Source organism: Saccopteryx leptura, chromosome 10 (genome assembly GCF_036850995.1).
Source record: "Saccopteryx leptura isolate mSacLep1 chromosome 10, mSacLep1_pri_phased_curated, whole genome shotgun sequence".
NCBI lineage: Eukaryota > Metazoa > Chordata > Mammalia > Chiroptera > Emballonuridae > Saccopteryx > Saccopteryx leptura.
In genome coordinates this window covers 45,836,529-45,849,437 of record NC_089512.1, presented here as the reverse complement: position 1 = coordinate 45,849,437, position 12,909 = coordinate 45,836,529, and the positions used below count along the sequence as shown (strand labels likewise).

The following is a 12,909-nucleotide window of genomic DNA, read 5'->3' as shown; positions in this document are numbered from 1 at the left end:
TCCTCTCTGTCTCTCTCTTCCCCTCCTGCAGCCAAGGCTCCATTGGAGCAAGGATGGCCTGGGCGCTGGGGATGGCTCTGTGTTTCTGCCTCAGGCGCTAGAGTGGCTCTGGTCACAACATGGCGACGCCCAGGATGGGCAGAGCATCGCCCCCTGGTGGGCGTGCCGGGTGGATCCCCGTCGGGCGCATGCGGGAACCTGTCTGACTGTCTCTCCCTGTTTCCAGCTTCAGAAAAAGAACAGACACTCCATTCCTTCTTTCAACTATTCAGTAACATTAACTCCGACCTCAGCTAAAGTTGCTGGCTTTTTACTTCAGCTGGTAGTTATTGAAAGCATATTATGTACCTAGCAAGGTTCTTGGCATTGTGGGGAGAGAGACTTTAATAAAGTTTATTTCCTACCAATAAGGGGTTACTGATCTCACAAATGGAACAAGAAAGACCTCAAAACAGAGAAACTCAAGACTTAAAGAAAGGAAGAGATCAGGGTAGGTTTGAGTAGCTGAGGAAGGCTTTATTTAGGAGAAAGAACTGGACTTGGGTTTGGGAGAAAGGACAGCATGTTGAGATGGAGAAGACAGAGTCTAGGAATGTTGCTCTGGCTGAATTACAGAAAGGGTGGTGAGACAACTGAATTGCCTGCATCTTGGGGGATGTGTGTGTTGGAGACGAGATGAAAGTGAAGGAAGGAGGATTTTGATTTTTTCTCTGATCAGCAGCAGAGAGCCAGAGAAGGTATGATGGGATGGATGGAAGAGAGACTCTGCAGCAGCCACAGAAATCTAGAGGTGAAATGTGTACGTAGCAAAGACAGGAGGAGATGAGACAAGAACTGGAGTGATGCCCACCTTAGCAGCCTTGAGGTGTAAATGAGATAGCTCTGTTTCTTCTACTTCTTGGTGTTGGAGATGAAAGGAAGAGACCAAGATTGTAAGCTTAAGTGAGGGGAGAAAGGCAGTGTTGTTGATTAAAATAGGGAGGCAGTAAGTGGGAAGGAAGGAAGGAAGGCAAGCTAATTTTGAAGTGAAAATAATGCAAAGCTGTGTGAGAGAGAAGGGGAAGACAATCACATGATCATTTCAATAGGTTAAGGAAGGGTAGGGTTGGAGGTCAGATGTGTGACAGATATGGGGTCTGACACTGAGTAATTTGGGTTCAAGAACTCAGGTTAGTGCAGAAAGCCATGCAGTAGCCCCATGCTATCTCCCAGCTTTGAGAGTTACTAGCCTGTGAACAGTCTTGCTATTCTTTCTCCCCACTCACTGTTTCTCTTGCCCCTCCTGAGTAGCATTTCCCAGACATTGTAGCATTTTTCTTTTCCTTTCTTTTCCTTTCCTTTCTTTTCTTTTCTTTTCTTTTCTTTTCTTTTCTTTTCTTTCTTTCTTTCTTTCTTTTTAAGATTTTATTCATTTTAGATGAGGGGAAAGAAAAGGGGGAGAAGCAAGAAGCATCAACTCCCATATGTGCCTTGACCAGGCAAGCCCAGGATTTTGAACCAGTGACCTCAGTGTTCCAGGTCAACACTTTACTGCACCACCACAGGTCAGGTTCATTGTAGTATTTCATCCATAGTTCCTTCAGTATATATCTCCAAAAGACAAGGTCTCTTAGAAGAAAAGTTTGTATTTTGACACTTTGAGATTACAGATTGTTTGAGGGAATGAGTAGTAGATAGATAGAAGAGGGGGTAAGCCTGGCCAGGCGGTGGCTCAGTAGATAGAGCGTCAGATTAAGACGCAGGGGATCCAGATTCAAAACCCTGAGATTGCCAGCTTGAGCACGGGATCACCAGCTTGAATGAGATGTTGCTGGCTTGAGCATGGGATCATAGACATGACCCCATGGTTGCTGGCTTGAGCAAGGGATCACTCGCTCTGTTGTAGCGACACCCCCCCCCCCCAGGCACACAGGAGAAAGCAATCACAGAACAGCTAAGGAGCTGCAACGAAGTATTGATGCTTCTCATCTCTCTCCCTTCCTGTCTGTCTGTCCCTCTCTCTGACTCTCTGTCTCTCAAAAACAAAAAAGAAGAAGAAGAATAGGGGGTGAAAGACAAAATCTTGGGAAATGGCTAATGTTAGTATTTTTACTTTTTTGTGTGTAGAAATGGCAACAAATATTTCCTGCCCACAGAATGTCTTTTGATTTGGCAGCAAAAATCCCTTTAGGTTTCAGCCTTCCTTCCATGTCTTTCTTTTTTCCTTTCTTCTCAGGTTCACCTTCTGTGCCTGCTAGCAAATGGTTTCTATCGAAATAGCATCTGCAACCAGCCCGATCTGCTTGCTATTAGCCTCTCCATCATCCCAACTCACTTTACCAAAGTGCCTCCTCAAGACATCGATACGTACTACCTGTCAAACCTGGTGAAATGGTATGGCCCTGTAGCTGGTGGCCTGTGCTTCACAGCCTTAGTGAAGGATTTGTGTATCTCTCAGAGATTGGGTACAGGTCGCTTCCACAGATATCCCTTAAAGTGATCTTTATGCCAGGCAGTGGGCATGGCATTGAAGATAGGGAAATGTTAGGCGTGATCTCTGTCCTGGAAGAGCTCCCAGGTTGGTCGGGGTGACATATCTAATTACCCCGAGTAATTAGAATAGGGTGACCATTGCTCTGGAGGAAGTGTTCTGGGGACTGCAGACACAAAGAGCACTTATCTCAGCCCAGGGGCCTGGGGAGGCTCTTGAGGGAGGTAAAGTCTGAATCTATAGTGTTGAGCAGGAATTGGCCACACAGAATGGGAAGAGTAGAACAAAGGTAGGTGAGGCTCACATTCCCTTCCTAGACTCCCCTCTGATTTTCTTGGCTGTGAGGAACAGAGTTCCTCTTTGCCCTGACCTCTCACGCAAGGGAATGCCTGGCTTCTCTCTAGGTTCATCAGAACATTTACAGTTAACTCTGACCTCTCCATCAGTGAGCAAGACAGCCTGCGGACTACATTGGAAAGGAGATTTGCTATTTACTCTGCACGAGATGATGAAGAATTGGTCCACGTGAGTGATTCTTTCTGGCAGCTCTATTACAGCTGTTAGCAAATGATGGTGGCAGTCATGTGTCAGATATTATTCCAGGTGTTTTACATGTATTTCCTTAGTCCTCAAAATAAAAAATAGTCACCTGACCAGTGGTGACACAGTGGACCAAGCATCGACCTGGGACGCTAATGTCGCTGGTTCAAAACCCTGAGGTCAGCAGCTTGAGCCCAAAGGTTACTGACTTGAAGCCCAAGGTCGCTGGCTTGAACCCAAGGTCACTGGCTTGGCTTGAGCCTTCTAGTTCAAGCACTTATGAGAAGCAATCAATGAACAACTTAAGTGATGCAACTACGAGTTGATGATTCTCATCTCCCTCCCCCCTGCTCACTCTCACTAAAGAAATAAAATTAAATTAAAAAATAGTAATTGAGCCTGACCAGGTGGTGGCGCAGTGGATGGAGCGTCGGACTGGGATGCGGAGGGACCCAGGTTCGAGACCCAAGGTCGCCAGCTTGAGTGCGGGCTCATCTGGCTTGAGCAAAAAGCTCACCAGCTTGGACCCAAGGTCACTGGCTCCAGTAGGGGGTTACTCGGTCTGCTGAGGGCCCGCGGTCAGGGCACATATGGGAAAGCAATCAATGAACAACTGAGAAGTCGCAGCGCACAACGAGGAACTAATGATTGATGCTTCTCATCTCTCTCCATTCCTGTCTGTCTGTCCCTGTCTATCTCTGCCTCTGTAAAAAAAAAAAAAAAAATAGTAATTGAAGCTAAAAGAGGCTAAGTCCCTTTCTTAGGGTCATTCAGTTGGCAGGCATTGGAATCATGGGTGGGACCACTGTATGAGTTGAAGACCTGCATCTTCTTTCTATTACTTGGTATCCTGGTATGTTAAAGGACTGAATTTTTGGCTAGCTGCTTTGACCAAAATCATTTTAACTAACTATTCAGAAAATGTATTTAGAAGTTCCAAGAAAATGTTATTTCACATTGGCTGCTGAAATCCTTGAGAAAGTGTTTTCATACCTTCCAGTTTGGGTGATGGCATCAACAGGCAGCCATGCAGTGAGGAGAGTTGTATCTACCAGAAGGAGGCCTGGTGTAGACAGGCTTTATCAAACGCTGAAAATACCCTTAGGTAAGGTTCTGTCTGAATAAAACAAAGATAAAGAGATACATAGTTTTATCCCCAGAAGATTCCTATGAATACATACACCTGTGCCTGAGTCTCAGATTCCCTGTTTTGTTTTGGGAAAGAGGTCAGACTTTTTGTATCTTTAGAAGCTAAATGACTGATGTCTTTACCTCTTCTTCTGATTTGGCTTAACAAGAGTCTAAGATACCTGACATGGCCAGTAATTATAATGTAGTACCACCATCCAGAAGAAAACATTAATATTTGGACTGTCATCCCATACTTTGTTCCTGTGTTTTGTGTACATATATCTTTTTTGTTTTTTGTTTTATGTACATATTTCTTTTTTTTGTTGTTGAGGTTTTTTTGTGTGTTGTTTTTTTTTTTAACTCCGAGGAGGGGAGGCAGAGACAGACTCCCACATGCACCCCAACTGGGATCCACCTGGCAAGCCCGCTAGGGGGTGATGCTCTGCCCATCTGGAGTGTTGTTCTGTTACTCAGCAACCAAGCTCTTCTTAGCACATGAGGCAGAGGCCATGTAGCCATCCTCAGCATCCGAGGCCAGCTGGCTGCAATCGAACTATGGCTACAAGAGGGTAAGAGATAGACACAGAGAGAAAGAAGGGAAAAGTGGAGGGATAGAGAAGCAAATAGGCGATTCTGTGTGCCCTGACTGGGAATCAAACCTGGGACTTCCACATGCCAGGCTAATGCCACTGAGCCAGCTGGCCAGGGCCTTGTTGAGTTTTTTAAAGCAAAAAAGATATAGTTTATTTTATTACATTTTATTTTAAATGTTTATTATATTGGTTTTAGAGAGAGAGGAAGGGAAAGAGGAAGAGAGACAGGAACATCAATCTGTTCCTGTATGTGTCGTGATGGAATTGAACTGGCAACCTCTGCACTTTTGGACAATGCTCTAGCCAATCGAGCTATCCAGCCAGGGCAAAAATATATAGTTTGGGGTTTTTTTAAATGAACAGTTCAGTTGCTCTTTAATGCATTTAGAGTTTTGTGAAATAATCACCTCTTTTTCTAAGACATTTTTGCTATCCCAAAAGGAAATCCTATACCTATAAAACAATTACTCCTTATTCTACCTCCTCCCATCCCCTCATGTACCTGGCAACCATCATTTTGCATTCTGTCTAATGATTTACATATTCTGGATATTTTATGTAAGAAAAAATCATACAACGTGATGTTTTTGTGTCTGGTTTCTTTAACTTAAGCATGTTTTTAAGGTTCATCTATGTTCGGAGATTGTATCAGTACTTTATTCTTTTATATGGCTGAATAACATTCTTTTGTATGGAAAGACCAGATTTTGTTTATCCATTCATTAGTTGATGGGCATTTCAGTTGTTTCCACCTTTTGGCTATTGTAAAGAGTACTGTTATATACATATGTACATATATTTATTTGAGTAGTTGTTTTTAGTTCTTTTGGGTATATACCTAGGAGTAGAGTTGCTGGATCATGTGGTGATAGGATGTTAAACTTTTTGAGGAATTGCCAAATATTTTCATTAGGAGCTGCACCATTTTACATCCTACCAGCAATGTCCAAGGATTCCAGCTTCTCCAAATCCTCACCAATAATTATTTTCTGTTTTTTTAAGTCATCCTAATCCGTATGAAGTAGTATCTCATTGGGTTCTGACTTTCATTTCTCTGACAACTAATGATGGTTAGCATATTTTCATGTGTGTATTGGCCACTTGTATATATTCTTTGGAGAAATATCCAAGTCTTTTACCCATATTTTAATTGAGTTCTTTGTCTTTTTGTTTTTGAATTATAAAAGTTTTTTCTATATTTTGGGTACTAAACACCAGTCAGGTACAGGCTTTGCAAATATTTTCTCCCATTCTGTAGGTTGCCTTTTCACTTTCTTAATAAAGTCCTTTGATGTAGAAAAGTTTTAATTTTGACAAAGTCTAATTTTTCTATTTTTTTCGTTCTTTTTCTTTTTGGTGTCATATCTAAAACTCCATTGCCAAATCCAAAGTCATAAAGATTCCCTCCGCCTGACCAGGTGGTGGCGCAGTGAATAGAGCGTCAGACTGGGATGTGGAAGGACCCAGGTTCGAGACCCTGAGGTTGCCAGCTTGAGCGCGGGCTCATCTGACTTGAGCCAAAAAAAGCTCACCAGCTTGGACCCAAGGTCGCTGGCTCGAGCAAGGGGTTACTAGGTCTGCCGAAGGCCCACGGTCAAGGCACGTATGAGAAAGCAATCAATGAACAACTAAGGAGTCCCAACGAAAAACTGATGATTGATGCTTCTCATCTCTCTTCGTTCCTGTCTGTCCCTATCTATCCCTCTCTCTGACTCTCTCTCTGTCCCTGTAAAAATAAATAAATAAATAAAAATTAAGATTCCCTCCTATATCCTAAGAGTTTTACAGTTTTAACTTACATTTAGATCTTTCATTCATTTTAGGTTAATGTTTGTCAGTTATGTGAGATAGATGTTCAACTTTATTCTTTTTGCATGTGAGTATTCAGTTGTCCCAGTACAATTTGTTGAAGGACTGTTCTTTCAACTTTTGTTGTATTATTTTCACTACTAGTTGAAGAGACAAGTTTTTCAATGGAAATTGAAGTGTCTTGGCACCCTTGTTAGAAATCTGTTGACACCTGACCTGTGGTAACACAGTGGATGGAGCATTGACATGGAATGCTGAGGTTGCCTATTCGAAACCCCAAGCTTGCCCAGTCAAGGCACATACAGGAAGGAACTACTACAAGTTGATGCTTCCTGCTCCTCTCCCTCTTTCTCTCTTTTTCTTCTCTCTAAATAAATAAAATATATAGCTATTAAAAATAATCCACTGGCTGCCTGATATATGTTGGCACAGTGGATAGAGCATTGACCTAGAATGCTGAGGTCACTGGTTCGAAACCTTGGTCTTGCCCTGTCAAAGCACATACGGGAAGCAACTACCAGTTGATGCTTCCTATTCCTCCCCGCCCTGCCCCTTTCTCTCCTTCTCCCTCTCTCCTCTCTTTAAAATGAATAAATAACATTTTTTTCTAAAAAATCCATTGGCCATAGATGTATGGTTTAACTTCTGGCCTATCAATTTTATTTTATTGGTCTACATGTCTATCCTTATGCCAGTATCACACAGTTTTGATTACTATAGCTTTGTAGTAAGTTCTGAAATCAGGAACTGTGAGTGAAGCTTTGTTGTTTCTTTACAGTATTATTTTGACTATTCAGGGCCCCTTGCAATTTCACATGAATTTGATGATCTGCTTTTTCATTTCTATAAAAAAGGCCATTGAAATTTTGATAGGGTTCAATGTGTAGATTGATTTGGGTAGCATGTCCACAAAGACAGTCCATTAACATAGATATCTTTCCTTTTGTTTTTTTTTTGTTTTGTTTTGTCTTTTTATTTATTGATTTTTTGAGAGAGAGAGAGAGAGAGAGAGAGAAGGGGGAGGAGCAGGAAGCATCAACTCCCATATGTGCCTTGACCAGGCAAGCCCAGGGTTTCGAACAGGCGACCTCAGTGTTCCAGGTCGACGCTTTATCCCACTGCGCCACCACAGGTCAGGCTCTTTCCTTTTGTTTATGTTTCTAATTTCTTCAAGCTATATTTTGTACAGTTTGCCCCCCCCCCCCCAAAGTTAGAAGCGGGGAGGCAGTCAGACTCCCACATGCGCCCAACCAGGATCCACCTGGCATGCCCACCAGGGGGCAATGCTCTGCCCATCTGGGGCTTTGCTCTGTTGCGACCAGAGCCACTCTAGTGCCTGAGGTGGAGGCCATGGAGTCATCCTCAGCACCCGGGCCAACCCTGCTCCAATGGAGCCTTGGCTGCGGGAGGGGAAGAGAGAGATAGAGAGAAGGAGAGGGGGAGGGGTGGAGAAGCAGATGGGCGCTTCTCCTGTGAGCCCTGACCAGGAATCAAACATAAGACTTATTTCCACACAGCAGGCTGATGCTCTACCACTGAGCCAACCAGCCAGGGCCAGGTTTTTTTTTTAATATATGTATTTTTAAATTACTTTATTGATTGATTTTTAGAGAGAAAGAGAAACATCAGTTTGTTGTTCCACTTACTTGTGCATTCATTGATTGATTCTTGTATGTGCCCTGATCACGGATCAAACCTGCAACCTTGGCATATTGGGACAATGTTCTAAACTGAGCTGCCTGGCCAGGCTGTTTTGTAGTTTTCAGTGTACATGTCTATCACCTCCTTGGTTAAATTTTTCCTAGGTTTTTATTGTTTGTATTTAGAGAGACAGAGATAGTGAGAAGGACAGATAGGAACAAACAGTAGGGAGAGATGAGAAGCATCATTTCTTTGTTGTGGCATCTTAGTTGTTCATTGATTACTTTTTCATGTGTGCCTTGACCAAGGAGCTCCCGTCGAGCCAGTGACCTTTTGTTCAAGCCAGTGACCCTGTGGTCATATCTGTGATTCCACCCTGAAGCCAGTGACCTTGGGGTTTCGAACCTCAGTCTTCTGTGTCCCAGGCCGACACTCTATCTACTGCACCACTGCCTGGTCAGGCTTCCTGGGTAATTTTTTATGGTATTATAAATGGTATTGTTGTCTCAATTTCCTTTTTAGATTGTCATTGCCGGTGAATAGGAATGCAGCTGATTTTTTTCTGTTGATCTTTTTTTTTTCCTTTTTCTTTTTTTTTCTTTAAGCTAGGGAGAAAGATGAGAAGCATCAGCTCGTCATTGCAGCACTTCAGTTGTTCATTGTTTGCTTCTCATACATGCCTTGACAGGAGTGGTGGGGTTCCAGCCAGCTAGTGACCCCTTGCTGAAGCAAGTGACCTTTGGGCTGAAGCCAGCAATCCCACACTCAAAGCTAGATGAGCCTGTGCTCAAGCCAGCGAACCTGAGGTTTTGAACCTGGTTCCTCTGCATCCCAGATCAATGTTCTATCCACTGTGCCACCACTGGTCAGGTTTTTGTGTTGATCTTTTACCCTAAAACTTGCTCAATTCATGTATTAGCTACATAGCTTCCTTGTGCATTTTTTGAGATTTTCTATGTGTAAGGTCTTGCCATCTATAAATAGAGAATTTTACTTCTTTTCCAGCTTGGATGCCTTTTGTTTCTTTTCCTTGCCCAATTGCTCTGGTTACAACTTCCAGTACAATTCCGAATAGCATTAGTAAAAGCAAGCATCCTTGTCTTATTCTCAGTCTTGGGGGTAGGGAAGGCTTTCAGTCAGTCACCACTGAATATCTTGCTATCTGTGGGTTTTTATAAATTTTCTTTATCATGTTGAAGTTTCTTTCTAGTTCTAGGTTTCTGGGTATTATTATCATGCAAGTGTGTTGGATGCTATCACATGCTTTTTCTGTGTCAATTGAGTTGTTTGTATGGTTTTTCTTTCTTCATTCTATTAATATAATGCATTGCATTAATTGATTTTCTTATTATGAAAAACCTTTGCATTCCTGAGAATAAATCCCACTTGGTTATGGTGTATAATTTTTAATGTGCTGTTAGATTTGGTTTGCTAGTATTTTGTTGAGGACTTCAGCATCTATATTCATAAGGGATGTTGGTCTGTAGTTTTCTTGTGTTATTAGTCTGGCTTCCATATCAGGGTAATGTAGGCCTCCTAGAATAAGTTAGGAAGTTTTTGCTCTTCTATTTTTTAGAGGTTTGAGATGGCTTGTTGTTAATTCTTCTTTAAATATTTGGTACAGCCCTGGCCGGTTGGCTCAGCGGTAGAGCGTCGGCCTAGCGTGCGGAGGACCCGGGTTCGATTCCCGGCCAGGGCACACAGGAGAAGCGCCCATTTGCTTCTCCACCCCTCCGCCGCGCTTTCCTCTCTGTCTCTCTCTTCCCCTCCCGCAGCCAAGGCTCCATTGGAGCAAAGATGGCCCAGGCGCTGGGGATGGCTCTGTGGCCTCTGCCTCAGGCGCTAGAGTGGCTCTGGTCACAACATGGCGACGCCCAGGATGGGCAGAGCATCGCCCCCTGGTGGGCAGAGCATCGCCCCATAGTGGGCGTGCTGGGTGGACCCCGGTCGGGCACATGCGGGAGTCTGTCTGACTGTCTCTCCCTGTTTCCAGCTTCAGAAAAATGAAAAAAAACAAACAAAAAAAAACAATATTTGGTACAATTCACCTGGTCCTAGACATTTTTTGTGAGGAGGTTTTTTATTTCTGTTTCAATTTTTTGTTAAATGTTTATTCAGATTTTCTGTTTTCTTCTTGAGTCAGTTTTGACAGTTTCTATATTTTTAGGATTTGTCTTTTTCATCTGGTTATTTAATTTTTAGTATAGGAATTATATGGCTTTATAATTTAATTTTTTTTCCTTGGCAACAGTCATTGACATACTTACTACTTGTCAAAGGTGATGACCTGTATGTTTGCATAGTACTGGATTCCTGGCAGAGTACCTTCACATACATGATCTTATTTATGATCCTGTGAGGAAGGTGAGGCAGGGATTATTATATATGAAGAAATCTGGTTTAGAGAAGTCACTCAGCTAGCTGAATACTTCAGTAAATACTCAGTTAAATACTAGGTGGGTACTCAGTTATCTAGATTTTTACAGTGGTGCTCCTATGCCATGCTGTACCATAAGAAACTAAGAAATTAGTATTGGTACAATAATAAATATACCAATGAATGAATGATGCTGTCAACTAAACTATGAGATATTGGCTTGACCTGTGGTGGCACAGTGGATTAAGCGTCGACCTGGAATACTGAGGTCGCCGGTTCAAAACCCTAGGCTTGCCTGGTCAAGGCACATATGGGAGTTGATGCTTCCTGCTCCTCCCCCTTCTCTCTCTCTCTCTTCTAATGTGAATAAATAAAAAAATTAAAAAAAAAAAAGAAAAAGATAAAACATTTTTAAAAAATAAATAAATAAATAAACTATGAGATATTATTTGGATTTTCAAGGTTTTCCACTAATGCCCTTTTTCTGTTCCAGGATCCAACCTAAGATACTATGTTGCATTTAGTTGTCATGTCTCCTTAGTCCAGTGGTTCTCAACCTTTCTAATGCCGTGACCCCGCAATTACAGTTCCTCATGTTGCAGTGACCCCAAACCAAAAAAATAATTTTGGTGGCTACTTCATAACTGTAATTTTGCTACAGTTATGATTTGGAATATAAATACCTGATATGCATTATGTATTCTCATTGCTACAAATCAAACATAATTTAAACAGTGATTAATCACAAAAACAATATTTAATTATATATTGAGAAATATTTATTACTAATGGACCTCCTTACCTAGTGTACTGGGGCTACCATTCCGTAAATAGCTGCTTAACTAATGGATCTGTTTTTTTCCAGATTAGTGGCAAGTTTTCTATATAGAACAGTGTGAACTACGTCATAGGATACACTGCAGTTTCTGCACAGTATGGTATCTTTCAGGGCTCTTTCACACTATAAAGCAGCGGTTTCTGCGGTGAAATCCACATCTCATTTACTTCAATGGGAGACCCGTGGATTCCGCAGAAGAGAGAGATCCCCTGTACGGCAGAAATGCAGTTCTGACACATTTCTTCCTCTCCTATTCAAGTCAGTGGGAGGCCGCAGCAGATTCCGCTCAAATATAGAGCATGTTGCTTAGTTTCTTCCACACTAGAACTTTTCCTAGAGCAGAAAAATTCCAAAGGTGGAATCCGCCACCCCCAATAGACTTCTATAGGAGGCAGATCTTTTACACTGCAGAATCCGCACAGCAGATTCCTCAGTGTGAGGCCTCTTTCAGTCTATTGGGGGTGGCGGTTACACATTACACAGTACACAAAGCAGCTTACACTTACACAAAGCACCATACATTTACACAGTGTGAACTACATCGGTCTTATACTATAAGAGACCACTATAAGATGTAGTTCACACTGTTCCCCAATGTATAATTATCTCCCATATCTCCCCATATTCTGAATGAGGAAACTGCTGAAATCAGCGGTTTCAGGCATTGAATCCTCCTCCTATTGATTTTATTGGGAGTGCGGCGGATTTTGTGGAAGAGAGCTCCCGAGAATCTCGGGTTACCACACAATCCCCCGCAGCCTCCTTTTGATTTCAATACACCAGCAGGCTGTCTCGCAGGCTCTCTTGGCTCTCCGCCTCCTAGGCTTCTGTCCTCCGGCGCTTGCTGCACCCGCCCACTAATGACGTCAGCAAGCGCGGGACACACATAATGTGCTGCTATGGACTGTGGAGCATTCTCCCCCCCCCCCCCCCCCTCGCCAGCTTCACCCGCCCCTTAGGCCCCGGACTGATGATGCAATCACGTCTGCGCATGACCACAGGCATTCAGTTTGGAACGCACGTCCATAACGGCCTGCGTTCAAGCTGAATAGCGCTGCTGCAGCTGGTAGCCTGGCTTCTCAGCGGCTAAAGCCATCGGAAATATGTATTTTCCGATGTGTTTTGGTCGTTCGACCCCCACCAGGGTCACGACCCACAGGTTGAGAACCACTGCCTTAGTCTCTTCCAATCTGTCACAGTTTCTCAGACTTCCCTTGTCTTTTATTACTTTCAGTAGTACTGCTTGGGAGTGTTGTAGTATGTCCCTCAATTTGGGTTTCTGTGATATTTCTCCCTTTTTTAACTCCAGAAGAAACAAGGGAGAATTAACTTTATTTTTCAACATAATGTGGCTTTTCACAGAAAACCTGGCTTTCTCAGTGGGATATTTTACAGTAAGTCATGAGAAACATTGGGACCAAGATCTGTGTAGGAAGATCCTGCTCAGATGCTTTATCACTGGTGCTGTTTTGAAGGTTAATTCCCTGGAGGAGGCTCCAATCCTTACAAG

The 12,909-nt window shown here is 42.8% G+C and overlaps 1 protein-coding gene across 2 annotated transcripts in view; it reads left to right on the top strand.

Moving 5' to 3' along the window:
• The window catches only part of XPC (XPC complex subunit, DNA damage recognition and repair factor), a 47,506-nt gene that overhangs the window by 19,120 nt on the left and 15,477 nt on the right, over positions 1-12,909 (top strand). The window contains exons 6-7 of one of the 2 annotated variants that reach the window (XM_066350432.1): positions 2,216-2,373; positions 2,875-2,995. The exons of the other annotated variant lie outside the window; for it this stretch is intronic. Coding sequence (XP_066206529.1) covers positions 2,216-2,373; positions 2,875-2,995 — 279 coding nt within the window. The remainder of the gene's footprint in view (positions 1-2,215; positions 2,374-2,874; positions 2,996-12,909) is intronic. 2 annotated transcript variants of the gene reach the window in all.